General features: G+C 41.3%; 2 protein-coding genes across 2 annotated transcripts in view; both read left to right on the forward strand.

Annotated features, from left to right (window-relative positions):
• Positions 1-733: 733 nt before the first annotated feature.
• On the forward strand, positions 734-12499 carry mettl25 (methyltransferase like 25). The gene is made up of 12 exons (XM_071502516.1): positions 734-1025; positions 2128-2310; positions 2464-2570; positions 2682-3263; positions 3593-3740; positions 6231-6325; positions 6479-6508; positions 7085-7158; positions 8816-8909; positions 9205-9279; positions 9822-9893; positions 12180-12499. The coding sequence occupies exons 1-12, from the start codon at positions 809-811 to the stop codon at positions 12285-12287; spliced, it is 1785 nt and encodes a 594-aa protein (XP_071358617.1). The 5' UTR covers positions 734-808; the 3' UTR covers positions 12288-12499.
• Positions 12500-19371: 6872 nt separating this feature from the next.
• Positions 19372-21654, forward strand: part of LOC139635255 (protein O-mannosyl-transferase TMTC2-like) — a 57286-nt gene continuing 55003 nt past the window's right edge. Inside the window, exon 1 of the mRNA XM_071502390.1 lies at positions 19372-19787. Within this exon, the coding sequence (XP_071358491.1) occupies positions 19705-19787 (83 nt within the window). The 5' untranslated portion in view covers positions 19372-19704. The remainder of the gene's footprint in view (positions 19788-21654) is intronic.

Below are 21654 nucleotides of genomic sequence, written 5' to 3' on the forward strand. Positions count from 1 at the left end.
GCTTTTCATTATAATCAGGACTCAAAATGCTTTGAGTGTTTATACCTCCTGTTTACAATCGTTTGTATTGAAAGTACACATCTTGTCAAGATGAGACTTTTGGTAGCCTACTGAACTGAGACCTCACCGATTAATACAAATTCTGCAATCGTTTATTGTTTATTTAACAACTTGGAATGTAAAATCCCAGCATCATTTACGCCTGCCAACTAATAATTCCCATTTCCCGGGAACGTCCGCTGGCTCATCCATCAGGAAAGTTTTCTTAATGTCCCTGAAACGTTCATTTTTGGTAAAAACATATGGGTCAGAGAACATAAAATAAAATGTAATTGAAAATCAAAGACATGAAGTGTAGTTAGTTTCTACTGCAGTGACTAATATGGCCTCAGATTATGGAAGAGGGCCTTCTCAAGCCTCCCCCTGAGCCTGAATCTGGCCCAAAGGTCACATGTGTATTTCTGTAAGAAATAAATCCAATCATTCATTTCAGTATTCCGTTTATAAGTATGCATACAGCAATGTAGGAAAACTCCATTAGGCTATTAGTAAAACAATTCTCCACGAAGGAGATAGGAATCAAAACATGGTGGAAAAATACAGAATTTTTGAACCTAAATAAGACTTGAAATAAGACCTTATAATAATACATATAACAATATATAATAATAATATAATAAGTCTTATAATACATCCATGATCCCACCTGATCATCGATCAGCATGCTCCAGGTTCGACTGCTAATGCCTTGGCGCACGTCAGCAGGGGACGACTTCCTCCGTGGGTCTGCTGCACGGAGCCGTGCGGCATGTTGTCCTCCTCACACGGTCTGGCAGAAATTCAGCGACGGATGGATGGAGTCAGTCGGTTTCTGTCCGTAACTCTGAACATCGCCAATGCTCACACGGTTGAGTTTTACACCCACGACGTGTGGAAACGGTTCGTGGCCGCGGTGCCGGAAGAGGTCCTGTCAGCCGTAAGCTCCGGTGCCGGCCGGCAAAGGGAGCCAGAGACCGAAGGAAAAGGTAGAGAAATCCAGTCTGGCCTTAACTGTAGGAAAGCCCTATGGGTACCACTTTCCAGTAAGATCATTTTGATAAATAGTTCATGAATTATATAAAATATGCATGGTTAATCACATTTTTTTGTGAAAAAGCCCCTTTACCTGCAAGGATTACTCATGATTAGACCTACAATGATTAGTCAATTAATCAATTAACTGATGACAAGAAAATTCATCAGCAGCTATTAATCAATTAATGGTCTTAGTCAGCATTTGGTGGTTTCAGCTTCCTCGATGGGAGGATCTTTATGAGTGTAAATGAAATATCTTTTGAAATGTTGGTCGGACACAACAACTAATAGACGTCACTTTGGGCTTTCTGGAAATTGTGATGGACATCTTTCACTCTCTTTTCTTTCGATGTTTTAAAGACCTAACAATTCATTGATTACTCAAGAACATAACTGGCAGGTCATTCGAATATGAAAACAATCATTATTTGTGGCCCTATTTTACTTTCATGCATCGTATGACCTTTTAAACTGTATCAAAGGTCTGCAGAGGTTCTGGACCAACATCCATTTATTACCAGCTTATTAAAGTATTGATTTAACAACCTGGCAAATGGCAACACAAAAGCTCTCATTCATTCATTTTATATTTTCATAGTCAAATATTTTTAATGGATTGCTTTAAAATCTGTCGAACGTAACGGCTCACCCAGTTTACAAGAAAGAAAAACTCTCTACCTCTAGTGGTATCAAGCCAAGCGAATGGGTAGAAAGTGGCTCCAATGAAAACACATTTACAGTGAGGTATGTGGATTATCCAGCTATAACCAGAGCATTGTTTCTGGAAAGTGTTGTTGCTTTCAAATCTTTAAAATGTCATGTTTCAATGTTGAAACCACCACAAATGATATTCCCTTTACCCCCTCTGTATTGGGTATTGAAAAAAACCCTTTCAGTGGTTTCATTTCTTGTACTAAAATCTTCAAAAATAAAATGGATGTATAGTTTTAGTTATTAGTAACCACTATATACAAGAAATAAATACAGTTCTACTAATTTGCACTAAGGTCTGTCCAACTTAACTAATATTTCTATGTCTGTCTCCCCAAACAGAGCAATCCAGGACCACATTTGGGTTTTGCAGTGATACAAAGCGGCTGGTGGATACCCATGAACTTTTGCAGGCAGCCAAAGCCCACTCACTTCCAGGCCTTGGAGTCTGCTGGAGCAGGGATGAGCTACTGCAGGCCCTCAGAGAGAACAGGTCTGAGTCTGGAGCTCCACCAGCAGACATAGGTAGGGAACTGCGTGAGAACACAAAGTTTCATGCTGAGAATAGGAAACCGGTCAAGGATTGTCCAGAAACGCCAGGTGCTGTCATAGGATTGATTCATTTAAATCAGTACAAGTAAATATGTTTTTACTTTTGTTGTGTTCTGTTTAACCCAGGTGCTGAGCTGGAGCCAGATGAGTTCATGAACTCTAAGAAATCTCATGAGGTCCAGTCCATGTCTGAGGTAGTGGCTTGTTTGGCCCAGCACTGTGGAGTCAAACAGGTAGAGTAACATGTTAAAGTTGCTCTGAATGCCTTAAAGGCTACTGTAAACCGAAAGAAGTTTTGTTTTAGTACCCTAATTTTAAATGAGATTTTTGTCTCTCCCACCCAGGTAATAGATGTGGGCTCAGGGAAAGGCTACCTGAGTTCTTTCCTGTCCCTGCAGTATGGTCTCCGGGTCTATGGCATCGACTCCTCCAGCACCAACACCCATGGAGCCCAGGAGAGGAACAGGAAGCTGAAGAAGTTCTCCAGGGTGTACCAGAAACACGCCAAGGCAGAGAGGGCACAGGGAAAGGAAACACATTCCCCTCAGGAGCAGTTGGTAGAAACACAGCCTGGACTGAATCGGGACAATGATGGTCTATGTGCTGGGGGAGGAATTGTGTCACAGAAGGAAGAGAAGGTGTTAACTCGATTATCAGATGTCAGCCCGACAGCTGAAAGGCATTCAGAGCCGAATCCAGAAACAGAGGAGCTCTTTCTTAGTGCCCTATCAGTGGATGTGATACAGACTACATCCCCCAGAATTCCCCCCAGCCAGCTGAGCGCTGAGGAGAGGGAGAGGAGGAAGAGGGAGAACCTGGAGAGGAAAGCCCTGAACAGAACCGACAGCGCCAGCACCGTGTTTTCACCCCTCACATCTTACGTTACTGCAGAAACGGAGCTCCGAGAGCTCATCAGCGAGCTGGAGGTGAGCAGATCCAAAGTCACAAAAAAAAAAAGGAAAAAAGCCAAAAGTAAATGTTGAAAATAGATTTACTGTGTGTGCGGTGGTGGTGCAGATAGGAGTCCAGCCGCATAGTAGCGGAGCACCATTCCCACAGCGGCTCCTAAAATTACAAGTCTGTCGCAGTGGGCTGGAGTTTGCATTACTGGGGCGAGTGTGGGATGTAAGTGCGGTGCCAAATGTGCAGGGCGTCATCATCAATAAATTTCACCATCGATCTCCAAAACCCTCCCCTCCCCCTCCCCGTCCCCCTCCTCTTCTCCCGTTCTCTGCATACTTTCTCCAAACTCCAGGATGCTGTCATGGTCGGCCTGCACACATGTGGCGACTTGGCTCCCAGCACCCTGAGGATGTTTGTGGCTAAACCGGAGCTGGCTGCAGTCTGCAGCGTGGGCTGCTGCTATCACCTGCTGTCTGAGGAGTTTGACCATGCCCAACAGGGTAGCCACACACTCACACACACACAGAGAGAGAGACTAGGCAGTAACACACTCGGATACAGATCACGACCAGAGACAGATTAGTGTGTCCTGTGCCTGTAGCTCTGTGTGTTGTAAAGCTGTTGCGGTGCAGTCCTCACACACGGAGGGAACATATGGTTCCTGTTCTACACAGAGATCAGTCTTTCTTTCTATTTCTGTCTCTCTCCGTGTTTTTCTTTCACACCTCAGACACCTGCAATGTCCAAGCCATCGCTTTGTTCCAATCTGAAATAAATATCATACTATCATCTCCCAACATTAACACTAATATTCATATTTTATAGTAAACAAGTCAGATATTCCATTGAGAGTCTGGAGACACAGCCAAGTTACCCCTCTGGAGATTGAGTTGACTTCAGAAATGCGCTGTTAGAGCCATTACAGTGGATTTATGGATTTAGAATGGCCGTGTAAGGCTGCTGAAAATGAGATTTTTTTGACCTTTTAATTTAGAAGAGAATCAATTGGAAGAGATTGATTCTGCATCCAGTGTGTAGTCTTTCATCTTTGCTGTTATTTAGTCAGCCTTTGATTCCACACTGCCAATCTCTACGGCTACCTCAACCTGACGGTTAACTCAAGGGGCCAAAATGCAGGACTGATATCATCCCTGTTTCATTCCCCTTCACTCCACAGTTTATGAGGTATGAAATGGTCTACATGTGTCCTCATGCTGTGATTGTAGCCTCTGCGCATCTATAAGAAGGAGCCCTTGCTAAAGTCAATACAGTATCGCGTCATCTCTTGTTAACAGCGTGACCTTCGACTCTGGCGTCATCAGGTCCGTCGTAGCTTCAGCCAAGGGCGGAAAATGATATCACGATGATTGAAAACACTCCTTTCCATGCTTGTTTCTCCAACTCCATCTTTTAAGGAAGGGAACAAAGGCACACACACACACACACACACACACACACACACACACACACACACACACACACACACACACACACACATACAAACTTTTTCTCCCCTGTTGGCCTTACAGTGCAGTCTGGGATGCAGGCCAGCTCCTGTGGTGGCCTGCCTCACCCTAGAAAGAAGCTAAATAGCTGAAAAGCTTCATTATAGAAGGCAGTTATACATTTATATGATCTGCTTATTTAGGAATAAAGCAATTCCTTAAATAACTTGTACATTACGAGTCCAGCCCCATGCTATTTACTCACAAAATAACAACCTCTCATAGGTGAGTATCTTCAGGCGTCTAAGGTCTGGAGGCAGCATGTTTTCAAGTGTACGTGTCCACTTGTGCACAAGGACCTCAGAAATATTTGTCTTTCTGAATTGCAGCGCATGTTCATGGCCACTTCAGATGTGAACTCTGTGGTCAACAAGAGGTTTGTTACTATAAACAGCTCTGTGTGCACACTGTAATCCACCCATCGGTCTGAGGAAAGGCTTGTCCACTTCAGTCGCCTCCGAGGGCCTGAGGCTGGGCAGAGGGGAAACTAACCTGACTGCTAACGTGTTAGTGCGTCCAGAGCAGTTTGCGAGAGCCCGACCGGCCCCAGCTGCACATGTTATTAGTGACTCTTTTGACTGCATCCCTCTGGATTCACTGCGCCTTGGCCTCAGTCACTGACCCTTTTAGAAGTGACATGAAAAGGATGGCAGGCTGTCAAGCAGTCACACACAGTACCCTCCCACTGGGAATCTGTGTGTGTGTGTGTGTGTGTGTGTGTGTGTGTGTGTGTGCGCTACAGTAAGAAATATGTGGTTAATGTTGCTGTTTTCAACAGCTACTAGAGGTCAACATTTCTGACTTTTTAAGGCAAAAATATTTAGAAGGGAGGTTTTCTTTCTTAATTCTTCTTTTCAGTCTTGCATTAAATGAGTAGTGTGACATTTTGGGAAATATGTTTACTTATTTAATTGCCGAGATTAGCCTGTGCAGTAAATATGAAGCTACAGCCAGGAGATGGTTAGCTTAGCTTAGGATGAAGACTGGAAACAGGGGGAAACAGCTAATTAACATGTTATATCTTGTCTGTTTAAACTATACAGAACCAATATCGATGAATGTTATTGCTAAGCTAGCTAGAAAGCCAGTCAAAGAAGAATGTGGAAAATGTTCGTCCTTATGCTGAGCTAGCAGCTAACTGGCTAAAGCTTCAGATTTAAAAGAAAAGATATGGGAGTGGTGTTGATTTTCTTGTCAAACTCTCAAGAAAACAAATAAGTATATTTCCCACAATGTCGGACAGTTCCTTGAAGCTGATGCTGAACACTCGATTTAGATGATCTAAGAAGAAGATAAAGAAGAACATATGGAATTCTTTATTGATGTCTTTATAAATCAAAGTAATTTTGCTGACTTGAACATTCCCTTAGCAAACATTTAAAATTCATATCCGCTGATTGCAGCTGTGTGAAAATGAAAGAAAGGATTAATCGACCAAACTGATGAAAGACTTTGCTCCTATTATCTCTGTGTGTTTCCTCACAGAGTGTTTACACGGTGTGTGTGGTTTCCCTCTGAGTCAGTACCTCCGCGACCGGTCCTGGTTCTGTGGCAGAAACGCCAGGATGTCTGCGTGTTTGGTAAGCTTGGGTGACACCACACAAAAAAAATGTGCACAGCACCATCTTTCTTACACAAACATCTACACAGCAATGGCCCTTTGCTACTTAAGCTACAGCTCAGTTTTTTTTTTTCTCGTCTTTAACGCTTTACCGTTTTTTCTAACAAAACAGGCACTGGAGAGAGTTTCACTTGGCCAGGGGGTAAGTAAGGCCTGCATACTTACTGTAATCACCATCATAAACCAATAGTCATCACTGCTAAAGAATGGGAGTTAAACGTTTTTCTCTAGACTGTCATTACTTCGCACCCATCAAAACAAATCCATCAAATTGCTTCAAACCACAAACATGGGTGTTCACAATCACTCCAGACTGTATTATCTTCATCCTTGATCTGCTGCATGCATTCAAACAATCAGCCTGTTAATTCTGCTTTTTGTTTTTAGTCCGTGATTGACTACGGTGTATTTATTTGAAATGTAGAACGCAGAGCTCCAGGCCAAAGCTGATACACGATACCAGCAGCCATTAATATGGAATGTTTATAAATATTAATGCAATCACAGAAAGATTGATTACTTTTTGGAACCGGCGTCTGAATCCAAAAACAGGCTTGATTGCCTGCTTGTGTTGCATCAGGCTTGGAAAGTGTCAGAAATATTCATCAAGCGTTGGTACACACGCTGGATGAGTCGCAAGGGAGAAGCAAACTTGTAATGTGAAAAATGCAATAAACTGCTTTATGTTGAATCAAGTCATCCTTGACCTTTTCTATAGATTCAGATGGAGTCTCTGTTTTACCGGGCAGTCCTTCATGTTATTCTGAGGGACCACTACGGCTCCTATAAAAGGTAACACACAGACATTAACATCTGGAATGACTTCACTATGAGAAACTACAGCCCACATTCAATTATTCATGACATTTAGCTTCATCAGTGTGTATTAAAAATCTGAATTATATGTCACAGTGTCCAGATACAGTAACAAGTGTCTTCTGTGGGAATGAGTTAGAACAGAACAGTAGGAATCTAAAGGGTGAAATCTCGCTCACTGTTTGTTTTCTTTGCTCTAAACCAGAAAGGAAAAGTTTTTGTTTCTAGTTTATTTGGGTTACAAATGAACCAAGACCTGCAACAAAAGTCATATGTACTCAGGAGTAGACCAGGTTTTGGCAACTTGTCAGGGTCAAGCTTAATGCATTATAGACTTGAGAGCTGAAATGAGTATAGATAATCATAAATTTAAGTCATTTATTTTGCAAGGAGACTAGAGTCATTTTTCACAGGTGTATTGTTCACAATGTTCACCACCCTAGTATAGCGTGTTAGCATGCTAACAACCAGTGTGTTGGACATACTGAAAATGTGATCTGATGATGGCGCCATTTGAAAGGTGAACGGATCACTGTTGTTACCATTCATCTTCTGGGGACCAGGAATGCTTGTACCAGATTTGATGTGAATCCATCTAATAGTCAAGACATTTCACTCAAAACCTCACTTCTCATCCTTGTGGTGGCGCTAGAGGAAAAGTCAGGGGATCACTTAAGTTAGCAGGATTCATCCTGTGGGGACCATAAATGTCTGTACAAAATTTCATGGCAATCCAATCCAGCAGTTGCTGAGATATTTCAGTCCATGGAGAGAAACACAGACATTGGCATTCTCAGAGCAGCATAATGGTGGTTCTAGTGCCTCAAATGTGACAATTTGATGCTTTCGTCTTTTTGTATGAAGAGGACAAGCAATTTGAAGACGTTTTGTTGGGCTTTGGCAAACGAACATTTATCTCTATTTACTAGTAATTTATAGACAAAAGTAAAGAAAATGAAAATAATCAGTCAAAATGAAGATAATCAGTAGTTGCAGCCCTAACAAATTGCTTTTTGCTCTTCATATAAATGAACATTTCCTGCAGGTGCAAATACATGAAGAAAAGGCAGAATACTGTATGTGAGCATCAGTCAGACTGCAGTTTGGCCTCGGTTCACTTGCTATGTGATGCTTTCCAAACATGAGCAACTGCTGGCTCTCAAAAGTTAAAAACCTGCTAGTTTTACACCCATAAAACCTTCAGTTCTGGGGTCATCTGTTGTTTTGCATTCCTAATGTCTGAGGACTCTCAGGCGTTTCAGTCCAGACCTTTGTTGGAGGATGGTCATTGCTCTCCTCTGCCTAACGAATGAAAGAAATAAATGCTGCAGATTTCAATTAGCCCTTATCAGATGTGCTCGGTGCAAACACGATCAAAGCCTCTTAAAAGACACTGAGCATTGCTGGTCACTGCTCTGTGACCTTCAGTTTAATGGCTAACATCAGGTCAGGATCGAATATTCATTAGTTTTGTCCACGCAGCACCTATTCATCACCGCTCAGTCCTTTACAAGTGTCTGACAGTTTGGAAACACACAAAAGACTAAAAGAGTGAAGTTTATTTATTTCATCAGGCAGAAATGAAATGTTCAGGGCCTGAGAAGTTATACATATATGAGTGTTTGTTCCACAGTGAGAAGCGGGTTGGCAACGTCTACTCCAAGGCTAAATCGTTCGTGGACTACGTTCGTCGAGCTCTACGCAGACTGGAACTGGATGAATCAAAGGTCAGGGCCAGAATCCCACAGTCGTCTTACAACACCTTCCAGAAACAAACAGTGGAAAGTGCACTGAAAACTGCTCATTATTTTGATATGATGAGAGGGAAAATGTTTCCTCGCTAGTGTTTATTTAGAAAGTCTCCAAATTCATGTCAAGTTGATGAATGAAACAGGTGCTTGAAGTACTTGCTCCCTTGCTTTAGGATGTTTCCAGGCACTCTTCTTCACACCATCCCATATTCACACCAGCTGCCCTCCTTTTCTGACCGACAAGGATGACGCCTTTCTTCTTTTTCCTCAGCTCTCTGACAAGGACATCCAGGGCTACCATGACACATACAGACCACGGATGGGCGAGATGCACGCCTTTAACATGGCGAGTTCTTCCTTCATCTTCTCAGAAATGAAAACGACCACAGATGAGAAACACCCAGACTTTAAATCTTTAATCCTATACTTAACATATTTGTACACCACAACAACCTGTTTTTCGGCCCTGCTTTTGTGTAAAACATTTTCATTCCTGTAAAATTAGATGTATAATGCCGATAAATTGCAGACCATTAAGTGAGATCATTGCAGTCTGTGGGATAGTAATGCAGGAATGACACAGGAAGAAAAGCAGCCTCTGGTTTCAGCTCAGGCCGCTAATTGTGGTGTCAACCAACAGAGTAATTTTCCTTCAAGACATAAAACAGTGGAATGGTTTTTGGGGATCGGCCACTAGTTACTCAGAAGAGATGGTGGGTTTTTGGTGTGTAGGGTTGGTATTAGAAGAAACCTAAAAGGGACAGCTTACAAGAAAAGTGCCATTTTGTTCCAGATAGGTTGTTACTGTGAAAAACACCGATATGAATGAATATTTATTTCATTTAGAAAAGTAAATCTGTCTTCTCTCATGTCTCCCTGTTTGTGTAGTTAAAGGTGGCCCTGGCTCCCTGCATTGAAGGTCTGATTCTCCTGGATCGCCTGTGCTATCTGAAAGAACAGGTAAATCATTTCATCAAGGCCATAAATACTAAATAGACATAAATCCAAGATGAGCCTGAGGCGGTGGAGAGAAAAAAACCAAATGTGTTTATAGGGTTCACCGAGTTGTTATGTTGTGGTCGTATCTACGAGGGAAGTTCATGGAACATCTGACATTAAACATCAGCGCTGTTTGGCTCCACAGCCACATGGTGCTGTTTGTATGTGCATGATAAAGAAAAGCACAGCAGTTTTAAATGGGACACGCGGTAATCATCCAGAAGGAAAAAACTTATTCGGATCTAAACAGAGTTGCAAAGAAAACCTAGACTTTTTTACAAAAAACTGAATAAAATCTTTGCCACATTTTTTTAAACTAAAAGCAGGTGAACTGCTTTTAGTTTTTGGCTTTTTTTATTTTTTATGTAGAAGAGGAAAATTTGAATAAGAAAAGTTAGTTAGTGGAAATAAATAAATGTATGATGTAAAAACATCTTGATAAACACACTCTCACCACAAGGTTCATGAAGATTTTGTTGTGGAGCTTTTGATCGTATCATATATGATCTTCACCATCACATGATGGAATTATGGACTATATTCTTCATATGGCCTTAAAGGTTTTTCAGACTAATTTAGTAAAACTGTGTAAACTGACGTCAAATGAAACAAAATCTACTCTGCATGTGGAAAAATTTAAAATACTTCAGTTGAATAAATTACAAATTAAACTTTGTTGTATTTATGTATTTAAGTGAAATAAAATATAGGTGAACAGGTTTTTCTGTACTGTTCTTTTTATTATGTATAAAGAAAAAAAGATGAATGAATATGAAAAAACAAAAAATAAAAGTTTGTCATGCTAATTCCACTGAAATTAAGTTACTGAGCAATTAGTGGAAATACATAAAAGAAATGCTTGATTTTTGTTTATTTTAACAAATAAACACATTCCAAACTCTCATCATTGCTTTTAAAAGATACTTTTATTGTAATGGAAAAAATGAAACTCTCAAACCCACTCTGAAAATGAGTCAACATGAAATGAAATGAAATAACACGAAATCTACTAACAGTGAAGTGAGTGCTGTCATAACTCACAGTCAGATTACCCCCACAGCCATATGGCACACAGGGCTCACTTACTCTCCCTTTTCAGCTGGACTCATCTTCATGATTTGCTTGTACAGCTTGTTGGTTGAGATTTGACGTTCGCATCCCCGTTGATGAAAGCGAACACGTGTAAATCTCAGCTGAAATCAGGAAAACCTTGTTTTGATTCAGATCATTGACAATAATAAAGGTGTCGGCTAAATTGAAGCCAGCCTGCAGTTCGACGTCTTCTGCTTCTGCAGCCAAACACAACACGCTAATTTTTGGCCTGAGTCACTGTGATGAGATATGTATGAGCTGGTGGCTTTGAAGCTCTGATTGCATGTGAGATAGTGTGTCAGACGGACTTCCTTAATAGGGTCATGTAATCATAGTATACACGACGTCAAGAGCGGTGGTCATCTTTGAGAGATCTCCCGCGAGGAGGAAATCGAGGAGGTGGTGGATGCATGTGAATGTGATCCATGTGATGATAAGTGTACTGAAGCATGTTCAGCCTTACAGATGGATATAAGCACACACACACACACACACATCAGGTTGTTTTAAGTTCAAAACTGCAAAACTAATAACATTCTCATCAGCTTCAGCTCTACTTTGTAATTTTGAGTCATATATCATTTCTGACAGCGGCAATATCTCCCACTTGGTGAAAAGAAGTACCAATGTGGCTGCAAGGCCTCCATTGCTGGCATCTAAACACTATTTAATATTAAGACTAATACAATTGAATTTATTTACATGCAACTGTACACTGTTTGTTAAAGAACCCCTCCGAAGCAAAAGTAGCTCATAATCAATTTAAATGGTTTGACGGCAAGGCTGGCAGTGGGGTAGCCATCTTGGAATCATGCAGAATAACAGGGTTTGACCTTGTATTAACCCAGCAGAAGTACAGCCGTACGGAGCTGGTAGTATGGCTGTAGATCTACAACTACGCATCACGCCATCAAGGAAGACAAACTTGTTTCACGCATGAACGGGAGTCCACCTGACACAATATTTGTACAGATGTTTCTTCTCCGGAGGATTCAATAGAGAAATCTGTAACAGCAGGAACATCATAGAGCAAAGGATGCCAAAGGGTCACAAAGCCAAACTGGGAGGAGAGGCAAGATTTTTATGTCCATGTGTTTTTTATTCAGTTCTATTGTGTCTCATTGTTTTATGGGTGTGTGTCTTTGTGTACTGCAGGAGGACTGCTCACTCTCTGCACTGGTGCAACTCTTTGATCCTCTGCTGTCGCCGAGATGTTACGCTGTCGTCGGACTGAAGAGCTACGGGAACAGAGTTACAAGCTGATGAACTTATACATACGCACGTGATTATAATACACGGAGGGCGTGATGATGAGACATGATCACCAGTTACACTTTTAAATGTGGTTGTATCGTGTTTGCATTGTTTCCTGCTTGTTTCAATTATATGTATGATTTCATATAAATTGTGTAATTTATTTATGCAGTCTCTGTATCACTTTCAGTAACATCTTGTGTTGTTTTATATGTTTTTGATGAAAAACAAATCAGAAATATTTTTGGTGCTCAGTCCTTGACTTTGTGCTCCTCTCAGAAGAGGGCTCTTAAAAACACATGCTTCAAACACCTGGAAAAACTGTCTGCTCTGTTTGATTGAATTATATCCATCCCAGCCTTTTGTCTTTATGTTTGAGTGACTCTTGAGAAAACACTTGTTTTTTTAAGGACCATCCAGGGAGACTGGGGCACTGTGGGATCACCTCCGTTGACAGGTCTGGAAACCCCATCGCTCCCAGACCAGAGTGGAAATCCCCTTTTTAATCTTTACTTCTGTTCTGCTCTGTCTTTGGTTATTTAATAAATCAGACTTTTTTTTTCATATCTTTGAAAAAAAATGTTTGGGTTTTGAGTTCACACATTAGTCATGGTTGTGGGAATTAGACTAAAACTGATAGAAAGCAGACACAAGTAAGGTGGTAAATGGAGCATTTCTGGGACCAGTATTATTCAATTCTGTGTTAGTGGGATTGTTATTAACTGCATTTAAGTATGAAAATATGCTTTTTGAAATACTATAAATTATTTTATTTAAAAAAATTAAAAATGAATGTATAAGATACTTGGGCATAGATATAAGTCTCAGCTCTGTGTAACATTTTATGACTGGAAATTCATTCCTATGCTCTTCTATAAATGTCTTTTACACCAGAAGGAGATGGACTAGGTCAGTGATTCCCATCCAGGGCTACTTCTAGCAGAAGGGTACAGCAAAAAATAATGTAGTTTAAAAAAAATTAAAGAGTATCTGAACTTGATAACTTGATAAAGAGAAATCATAGCCATGAATAGATGGATGATGGATGAATAGCTGACAAAGCTACTGCTAAAACTTATGGATAAATGTTTGAAAGTTTGTTTAAAGTAATGGTTAGATGTTGAAATAGCTGGAAGTAATGGATAAGTGGTTGAAATAATTAGCTAAAATGAAACTGTTAAGATAGCTAAATGTAATGTTTTTAATGCAATGCAGTTAAAAGTAATGGATAAATGGCTGGAATAGCAAACCTGACCAAAATAAACTCTTAGGATTCACTTATATTTGAAACATACTTTAACAATATCTACTTTTGAATAATATTCAGTTTAAAATAGGTTGAAATGAACATGATGAGTGAGCAATGAAGAAGTACTTAAGTTCATCTGACAGAGCTGTGTTGATATGTCAGATTTTCTCTTTTTCACAATGACCATTAATTCTGACATGTTGTGAAGTATTTGTCCAACAGTACCTGCCACTGAGTCAGTGGCAGAGATCGCAGCTGTGCATGTGGACAGTTCTAATACAAACACTTGACAAAATTATGGAGACTATCTTGGAACAAAATGAAACAAAGGGAATATGATACACTGGCGCAAAGCACTTCCTCCCATCTCATCTTCTACTGTTTCTATTCTACTGTGTACTGCAGGAGCTTGCACATCTGTAGGCCATCCATGGATGTGTCAACGTCAACTTGGTGAAACCGTGTCCCGGAGCTTTATTTTTATCCTGCTAGAGACAGATGGTGAAGCTCTCTGCTCTGTCTGGACCATGTTTGGATCCAGCGCTGACATCTTGCTGTAGTGGCCAAACCGGACTGACATAAATGCAACCGATTCAAGCTGTGACTGAGGCTTGTTTTGGGATATAAATGTTACTGGGTTTTGTTGTGGCTGAGTGAGTCACGTCCTGTCGACCCGTCCTGTTCTTGATGCCTGCACGCATGTTTGCGTGCATATATGTGTATATAAACACACACCCTGGCACAGTGTCTTTCATGTGCCCACATAGAGGGACAAAGAAAAATGACATAATAAATGACATGATAAAAGGTCTGCTTTCAACACACACAAACAAACATGCAAACTCAGACTCACACTCAGGAAAGACATCAGCAAAAGCTTTCCAGGCGACGCAGTAGGTAAACTACAATTTCCTGATTTTGCACTTAACAGAAGGCAGGAAAAAGGGTTGCAGGATGTGATGAAGGCTGGGAGACAGAAATACTCCGCGTGGGGAATCATGCAAGGCATTCCCACCTCAGATGACTTTTCATTGCAAGGTAGGAATGAGACGAAGCGGAGGGGAAGAGAGGGGAGTGCGTCAAACACTCGGGCCCTTAGCTGTGATCACTGTTTCTCACGGTGGTGTTTGGACATGAGACAAGTTCCTGCTACCCTCCTAAATGTGAAAAATCATCTCAAGGTTGTTCCAGCTTCACAAACAGGAAGGGGAGCTACATTTAAACTTCATCCAGTAATGTCTACGTAATTAGTTCACTGCTGGTGAATGTGATGTGTTGGGCTGAAAGAATGCCCTTTCTTGTGAATGGGGAAACTGACTCTGAATAACCTCGACATAATCAAAGGGTAAAATTTGGAAGGGAAGTGGCAGGCTTTCTCAAGCGTCAATGAGAAAATGAGGAAAAGGAGTGTAAGAAAGACGTGGGCTAGTTTAAGTGATCATTTGTTGAATGTCAGGAAGCACAACTGTGAAAAAGCCTTTTAAAAGGTCTGGTACAGCATCGCATTCACACACACTCTACAAACCCACCTTCACTTTCACCTCCACTCCCATTCACGCCATCCTAATGTCTTCCATCTGAGCATAATCAGCATGTTGTCCTCTTTTAACTGTCCCGAGCACGAAGTGTTTTTTTATGGGGTGGGGTGGGGTGGGGGGCTGGGCAGACAGCCATCAGAGAGAAGGGTGCCCTGGCTGCCATCATCGTGCCCATGAACAGTCTGTATTTCTCTGCCAGATGCCCTGCTTTGTGAGAAAGAGGGGATTTGGCTGGACGTCACGTTGGACACACACTGCTTGTTTAAAAAAAAAAAAAAAAATCACTCTTATCACACCTCAACTCACTGCAGATTTACTCTCTGAAGTGAGACATGGACACGAATGCATTTTAGACCTGTCAGAGTGAGAGGTGTAAACAGGTACATCAATATATTTGACTCTGAGCCACAAACAATGTCACCCCATGAAGGAGCGCTCAACCGAGAATGGACAATTGCTGTTTTCAATGTGAAACATCATCATGTATTGTGAATAACAAGACTTGTCCCTCTGATTCATATTTTCCATTAATATTGCCCAGTCTCCTGTAATGTTATCCAGATTAATATCAAATCTAAAACATCTGCCAAGTCATAGAAAACAGCCAGAGAAAAGTAGAAACACTTCTGTGCAGCTCCTAAAAAAAGTGCCACTCTAACCTCTAATGCTACTGAAAAACAAATGTAATGCTTTATTTCTCCCTATGTCATGTTATTCAAACACCACACTGCATGGTTTGACAGATAGCGAAATCTGATAACCTGTTTGAGGAACATAAATCCAGAATTTGTAGATTATCTTCAGTGAGCTGTGATTTAAAGGGTCATTAAGGCTCATACAGTCCAAACATACTGTAAAACACATTTCCTGTCACAGTGTGTACAACATGTTGGTGCAAACTGCAGAGCTGAATGGATGTGACAGAGGGAAACTGAAATGGAACATCACTCAGATTGTGAATTTATGTTAAGCTTCCCTGGTGTAGAATAAGCCTCACTGGCTTTTCCTGATGTAGGAAAATGCTTTGAGTTGTATAAATTGGATTTATTTCATGGTAGCATTGTTGGTTCTAACTGAGGAAGCATATAGTTTCAGTAGAAAAGCCTCAGAGGTAACTCAACCTGTCAAGTTTACTATCTCTCGGCATTTATCCTGCACTCCACAGGGAAACTTCAGACGCATCAAATTTATTATACATAGTATGATCAGCTGCTGCACTTCATGGTTAAAGCATCCAAGAGTTTTAATTTTTTATATTATATCGTGTTTTATTCTATCTCCTTTTGTTTTATATAATTTTCTGTTTTCCTCTCTGAAACAGTACAATCCATTGACCCCTCTAACCACCATTCAAGCCATTTCACAGTATATCATTAGTGTGGTTTAACAGCAAATGTAAAATAACAAACACTCATTATGTTATTCATCTTAATACAGCACCAAACCCAAATGATTTTCCACACAGAGTTATATTTCTGGACAGAGTCAGGAGGTGACACCCATGCGGATGTTCCATAAAAGCAGGGTGGATTTGATTTGGCCCCTGATTTTAGGTTGTTGAGCTTCAACATTGATATTAATACCATCAGTGTGACATTTATGTGAAGGCAGGGCCCAAGCCTGGTCCATGCCAGCTGTGATTATCTGTTTCCTGTGTGATGTTTATCTGCGGGGGTGAAGAAGCAGTGTTTCCGGAGTAAATAGCACGAGGAAATTACCATTACTCGCTTGGTATGGTTTAAAAAGGAGAGGAAATCTCTTAATAGCTGTGTAAATGGAAATATACTTTGTTATCAAAAGTTGTCCTGTTGGTCAGTTTCGCCTTTTGTCTCTTGTGCTGAAGGCCTCAACAGAGAAGAGATTGGACACGTTTCAAGTAAAATACGCAAGCCTTCGCTTAGCTGATGTGCAAAACAAAGCGTGGTTTATATGAGAAAAGCCATATGCTTCAAATTACAAGCTCTATAAATGATTGTCACGTCCTAAAAACAGACGAAACCAAACAGGAAATGACACAAGAAAAATGCAGTCATCAAATATGACAAATATTTAGACTTCATTTTTGAAACATCGAGATAAAAAGGGCAAACACTGCACGCAGGCCTGGTGAATTCTCCTCATCTCGTCACAGCCCCCAGTTTCCGCTTTAGGTGCAACTTAAACTGGCATCTATAACCAAAAAAAAAAAAGGATGTTTTCGTTTAGGATTGCTACCTGTTTACATCTAAAGAGCAAGCGACAGATTCATTATGCTCCTCCACAGTGGGGACGCAGCAGGTAATCAGTCAGAGGGAGTAAACACATCTTCTCCTGTAATGTGTTTGTTTTGCCCTGGGCCTGTTTATACAACGGGAATATTTGTCCTGCCTTTCCAGAGCTAATCCCTTAATCACTTGTGCTGGCTGCTGCAAGACAGAGCACCCCTTGTCCCCATGGGGCAGAGCGAGGGCACGTTGTTCATCTTGTGGGCTTTGTGTTAGCCTGCGAGTACGGGTTTGTTTGGGTATATGTTGTGATAATTTCGGTGTCATAATCTAACAAAAGCAACAACAAGAGGGCCAGGTTTTGAGGTCGTCTTACAGATAAATTGTCAAGAGAGTTTCCTCTTACAACCCAAACAAAAACTCTCATTTGCTACCTCTCAACTCTGATGAATGCTATAGAAGAGGAAGCACCGCAACATAAGTCTCAGGGACAGAAACACAGCCGCCCGCCTCCCTAAATAGTCCAACAGGTTCTACAAGGTCAAGGTCACGTCTTGTTCAGAATCAGGGTCACTGTTACAAATGACTCTCTAACCTCAGCGTGTAAAGCTTCGTCACTGTCTCACCCATCGGCAGCCAAGGCCTTTATGCTCTATACATCCTTCTCCAACCATCTGTTTTTCCTTCCCTGCTGCCCTGCACTGGATTTATCCTCACGGAGCCCCGACTGTGGGGCAGGCGTCGGTACAGCTGGTCGTCAGCGGGACCAGGCTGCATGTTTCCAAACTGACACCCATATGCATCCTCGCCATAGGGTGAGGTACGGCAGTTCATCAATCACACCCACCCTCTCAGTTTAGCCTCTTCTTGGAGACAATCAATATTTTTAATTTGGGGTTAGAATGAGATAATGTGATACCTGCAGCAGCAGCTGATTCCTCAGCATGAAATGTCAACTGAATACCAAGCCCAGACTCCTTTCACCAGATTTCTCATATGTTATGTGATATACTCAGTCATTATGTGAGTAACTTGTGAATTTATACGGACTAATATTACAAGGTCTTACATAGGGTCCTGCTTTATAGCTCAGTGAATATAATGCTAAGAAATCATTGTGCTATAGCTCTTCCTGGAGATGAATGCTCTGTAAATATCAGAGAAAAGTTTCTATACAGGGAAGACTGGGATGTTAGTTTTTTTTTTATACCATATGAGATCAAAAAATATCGAAGTCAGTAAAATCATTACAGAGATACAGTCTAGTCTCATTCCCATCTAAGATAATAGCAATAACTGAAATTCAGTCCCATATCAGTACATGAAGTAGAAAACGGTTCATGTTTTGTCAGAATTTCAACCCATCAGCTCCTTTATTTCACAAACTATTCCAATTTATGATAAATTATCAATGTTTGACAAATATGTGCTTTCCTATATAAGGTGTGTTGGATATTATACATATTATTTCATATCTCATTTTCACACTAATTTACAGATAAACTGTTACAAGGTACGGGGAAACTCTATTTCTGAAGTCCCTGAAGTACCACAGAAGATGTTTTAAAAAGGCTTCAGCCAATGTTTTATATTCATTTGAGTAGCGTACTCTATGTATTTTGACATTGTGAATATTGTTTTATATTATTTTGGTTGGACTTTGTTCTTCTGCCTGAAGACTTCCAGATGTTATTTTTTTTAATGTCATTTGTTTGATTTTGTGCAAATGAATAAAACTCAAAACTAAAACCTCAAAGGTCAACATGAATTCAACATTGTCTAAGGCACATTGAAGTGCCTGTATTTACATGTGATACCAGAAAAAAAAATCCCATAATGGTCACTATTCATTCATTATTGTGCATAGACAGTGATTTTCTGTGCCTTTCTGTTGCGGTTATATCACAATAAAATGTTGCCATGGCTACAGTCATAATTCTATGCCTGACTTCCTGTTTACAATCATTCCTCATTGTGGTCCATCAGTCAGCATGTAAACAATATTTATTTCCAACTCTCCCCACCTTGCTCTCCAGTGCGGAGCCCAGTGCGCATGCTCCGCCTCCTGAAAACCACATGCGTCTCCCCACTCTGCTCTCTCCAGTGCCAAGGCAGAGATGCGCACACTGAGGACACCGCAGCACAGAAATGCGCACAGCTCCGAGCCAGACCCGGCGAAAGCTCCACATCCCAACACCCCCTGACCCGTCCCTCAACATAATGGGTTAGAGGGAACATGGCAAACTTTGACACACTTTGCATGACACGGGAAATGCCTCGCGTTGTCTGGAGAGCTGCGCTGCCGAGCGGCTGAATTGAGAGCACAATAACAGAGACTTGAGAGAGAGAGAGAGAGAGAGAGAGAGAGAGAGAGAGGAGGGGACCCGATTCCAGTCATTTCTATCCCAGCTCCTCTGCCACTCTGGTTTTGAGAGATGATCACGGAGCTGGTGTGCACCGCCGTGGCAGTGGGTCTCTATCTGAACACGCTGGACGCAGATTTCTGCTACGATGACAGGTAGGCTTCGCCCACAGAGCGCAGCGGTGCCGCTGCCAGCACCACCCGCTCCTCCACTTGTCATCCCCTCGTTACCTCCGCACGGAAGCGGAGGGGGGACGGGACGTTACGCCTGCCCGCTTGTTTGCATGTGCTTTTGTTCTTAGGCTGTAATAAATCACTGCTTATTTGTAGGCTGTAGTCAGAGGCACAAAGACAGGGAGAGAGAAGGGGAGTGCACTGAGAGCTGGAGGGTGAAAGTGTAGTAATACAACCAAAATATGCCAGCAGTGGTGAAGTCCTGTAACTTGCACTGCTCTTCTGCAGCTCATTGAGTTCATATTGCTTGACTCAACAATTATTATCTTGTGCCCTATATTAACCATCTGACATTCATTCATGCACTCAACATTTTTCAAAGACGACCAAGCGTCCTTAACTTATTTTTTATGGCTTAGTTAAAGCCTGTCCACATCAACACATGGTTCATTTCTATGGTGGCTAAGAGAAAAAGAGGTGAAGTTCAACATGTTGTGAACTGAGAGCAGCCTGGGTCCCATTGCCTGCTGCGCGCATGATCTGCCTCAGATGCTCTCTGTGTTGATAAAGCACTCTTTCCTGTTATAACAATGCCCTGGCCTGAGGGGAATACAGCTCATTTAAATGGGGAGTTTAATTTTGCAAAGTGCTGAATAAACATGTGAACACACCATCATGCTGTGGAGGGACATTTAGAGAAGACCTGTGCTGCCCTGAAAGACAGTGATGTACAGTCGTAAGTAGTTATCGTCATCAGAAAAAACACTTTTATCAACAGAAATCTCTTTCAAATAAGTGTTCATTATCATATACTACTGTGAATATACTGTAAATCAGTGAGATTCAAGGTAAAAGAGAAGAATATACAACTAAAAATATTTTCATTATCCCTTAATCTATCTGATGATTTTATTTCTCTATCAAATAACAGTTGTTGTTGGTAAAATATCAGAAAACAGTGAGAAATGTCCATCCCGGTCTCTACAAACTCTTCCTATGTCAGACTAACATTCCAAAACTCAAAGGTTTTCAGGTTGCAATTATTGAAATCAGAGAGAAGCAGCAAATCCTCACACAGAATTTGCAATCAGAGAATAACTTTGCATTAAAAAATACCTAAATTAAACAATTTTTCTTTTTAATTTTTGGCCTTTTCATGTGAAATATTCCACTCCTCTGACTCTTGGGGATAAGATGATGCTTTTTTTTTTGCCTTCTGCCTTACATCTATGCACCACATCTGTTCCCCTTTTGAAAAGAACAAGACGGGTAGTTTTTCATTGACTCTAATCTACTGTATATGGGCATAAGGGGTTTTGGCTCTGTCAAAACTGATATTAATTGGTCTTCTGTTATCAAGTATTAAATCACAGAGTGAAAACTACTGATATCCATGGTATGTGGTAAATATTTCTGTGGATTAAAAGAATAACCAATGAGCAGGTCGCCTCCCTTTCGTCCACAATTCAGTCTGGTGAGCATCTCCAGACACTTGAAAGGTCAAAAAGCCCCCCCCCCCCCAATTCACTTTTCAGCACTATCTGTGATCCCTCTGTGTGTTGTGTGTGAGCATGACAGAGTGTGTGTGTGGAAGTGAAGGAGGAGGAGATGTAGTGGAGAAACAGAGTGGTGGGAGAAATGAGCTTTGTATGCCGTCTCCAGTTACATCACACCTCACCAAGTATCCCCATAAAGCAGCCAGCGGTTATTCATCCATCAGCCTCGTCCGAACATGTGACCGTGACACCGCGAGGTTGTCAAAAAGCCATGTGGTGACAGATTACCCACGGCACTGCCCTGCCCCGCTTCAGCCTACGCTTGCACTCCATCCCCTCAGTGAAAGTTCAGT

The sequence above is a fragment of the Trachinotus anak genome, unplaced genomic scaffold (assembly GCF_046630095.1).
Source record: "Trachinotus anak isolate AG129_WGS33_773 ecotype Australia unplaced genomic scaffold, CSIRO_AGI_Tana_v1 ptg000018l, whole genome shotgun sequence".
NCBI classification, from domain to species: Eukaryota; Metazoa; Chordata; class Actinopteri; order Carangiformes; family Carangidae; genus Trachinotus; species Trachinotus anak.

What these genes read in the sequence shown, in the direction of transcription:
- mettl25 (XM_071502516.1), top strand. Translation starts at nt 809, where the DNA reads ATGTTGTCCTCCTCACACGGTCTGGCAGAAATTCAGCGACGGATGGAT. An exon ending in AGCTCATCAGCGAGCTGGAG is followed by an intron (nt 3,264 to 3,592) that starts GTGAGCAGATCC and finishes TCCAAACTCCAG; the next exon opens with GATGCTGTCATGGTCGGCCT. An exon ending in CCAGGATGTCTGCGTGTTTG is followed by an intron (nt 6,326 to 6,478) that starts GTAAGCTTGGGT and finishes CTAACAAAACAG; the next exon opens with GCACTGGAGAGAGTTTCACT.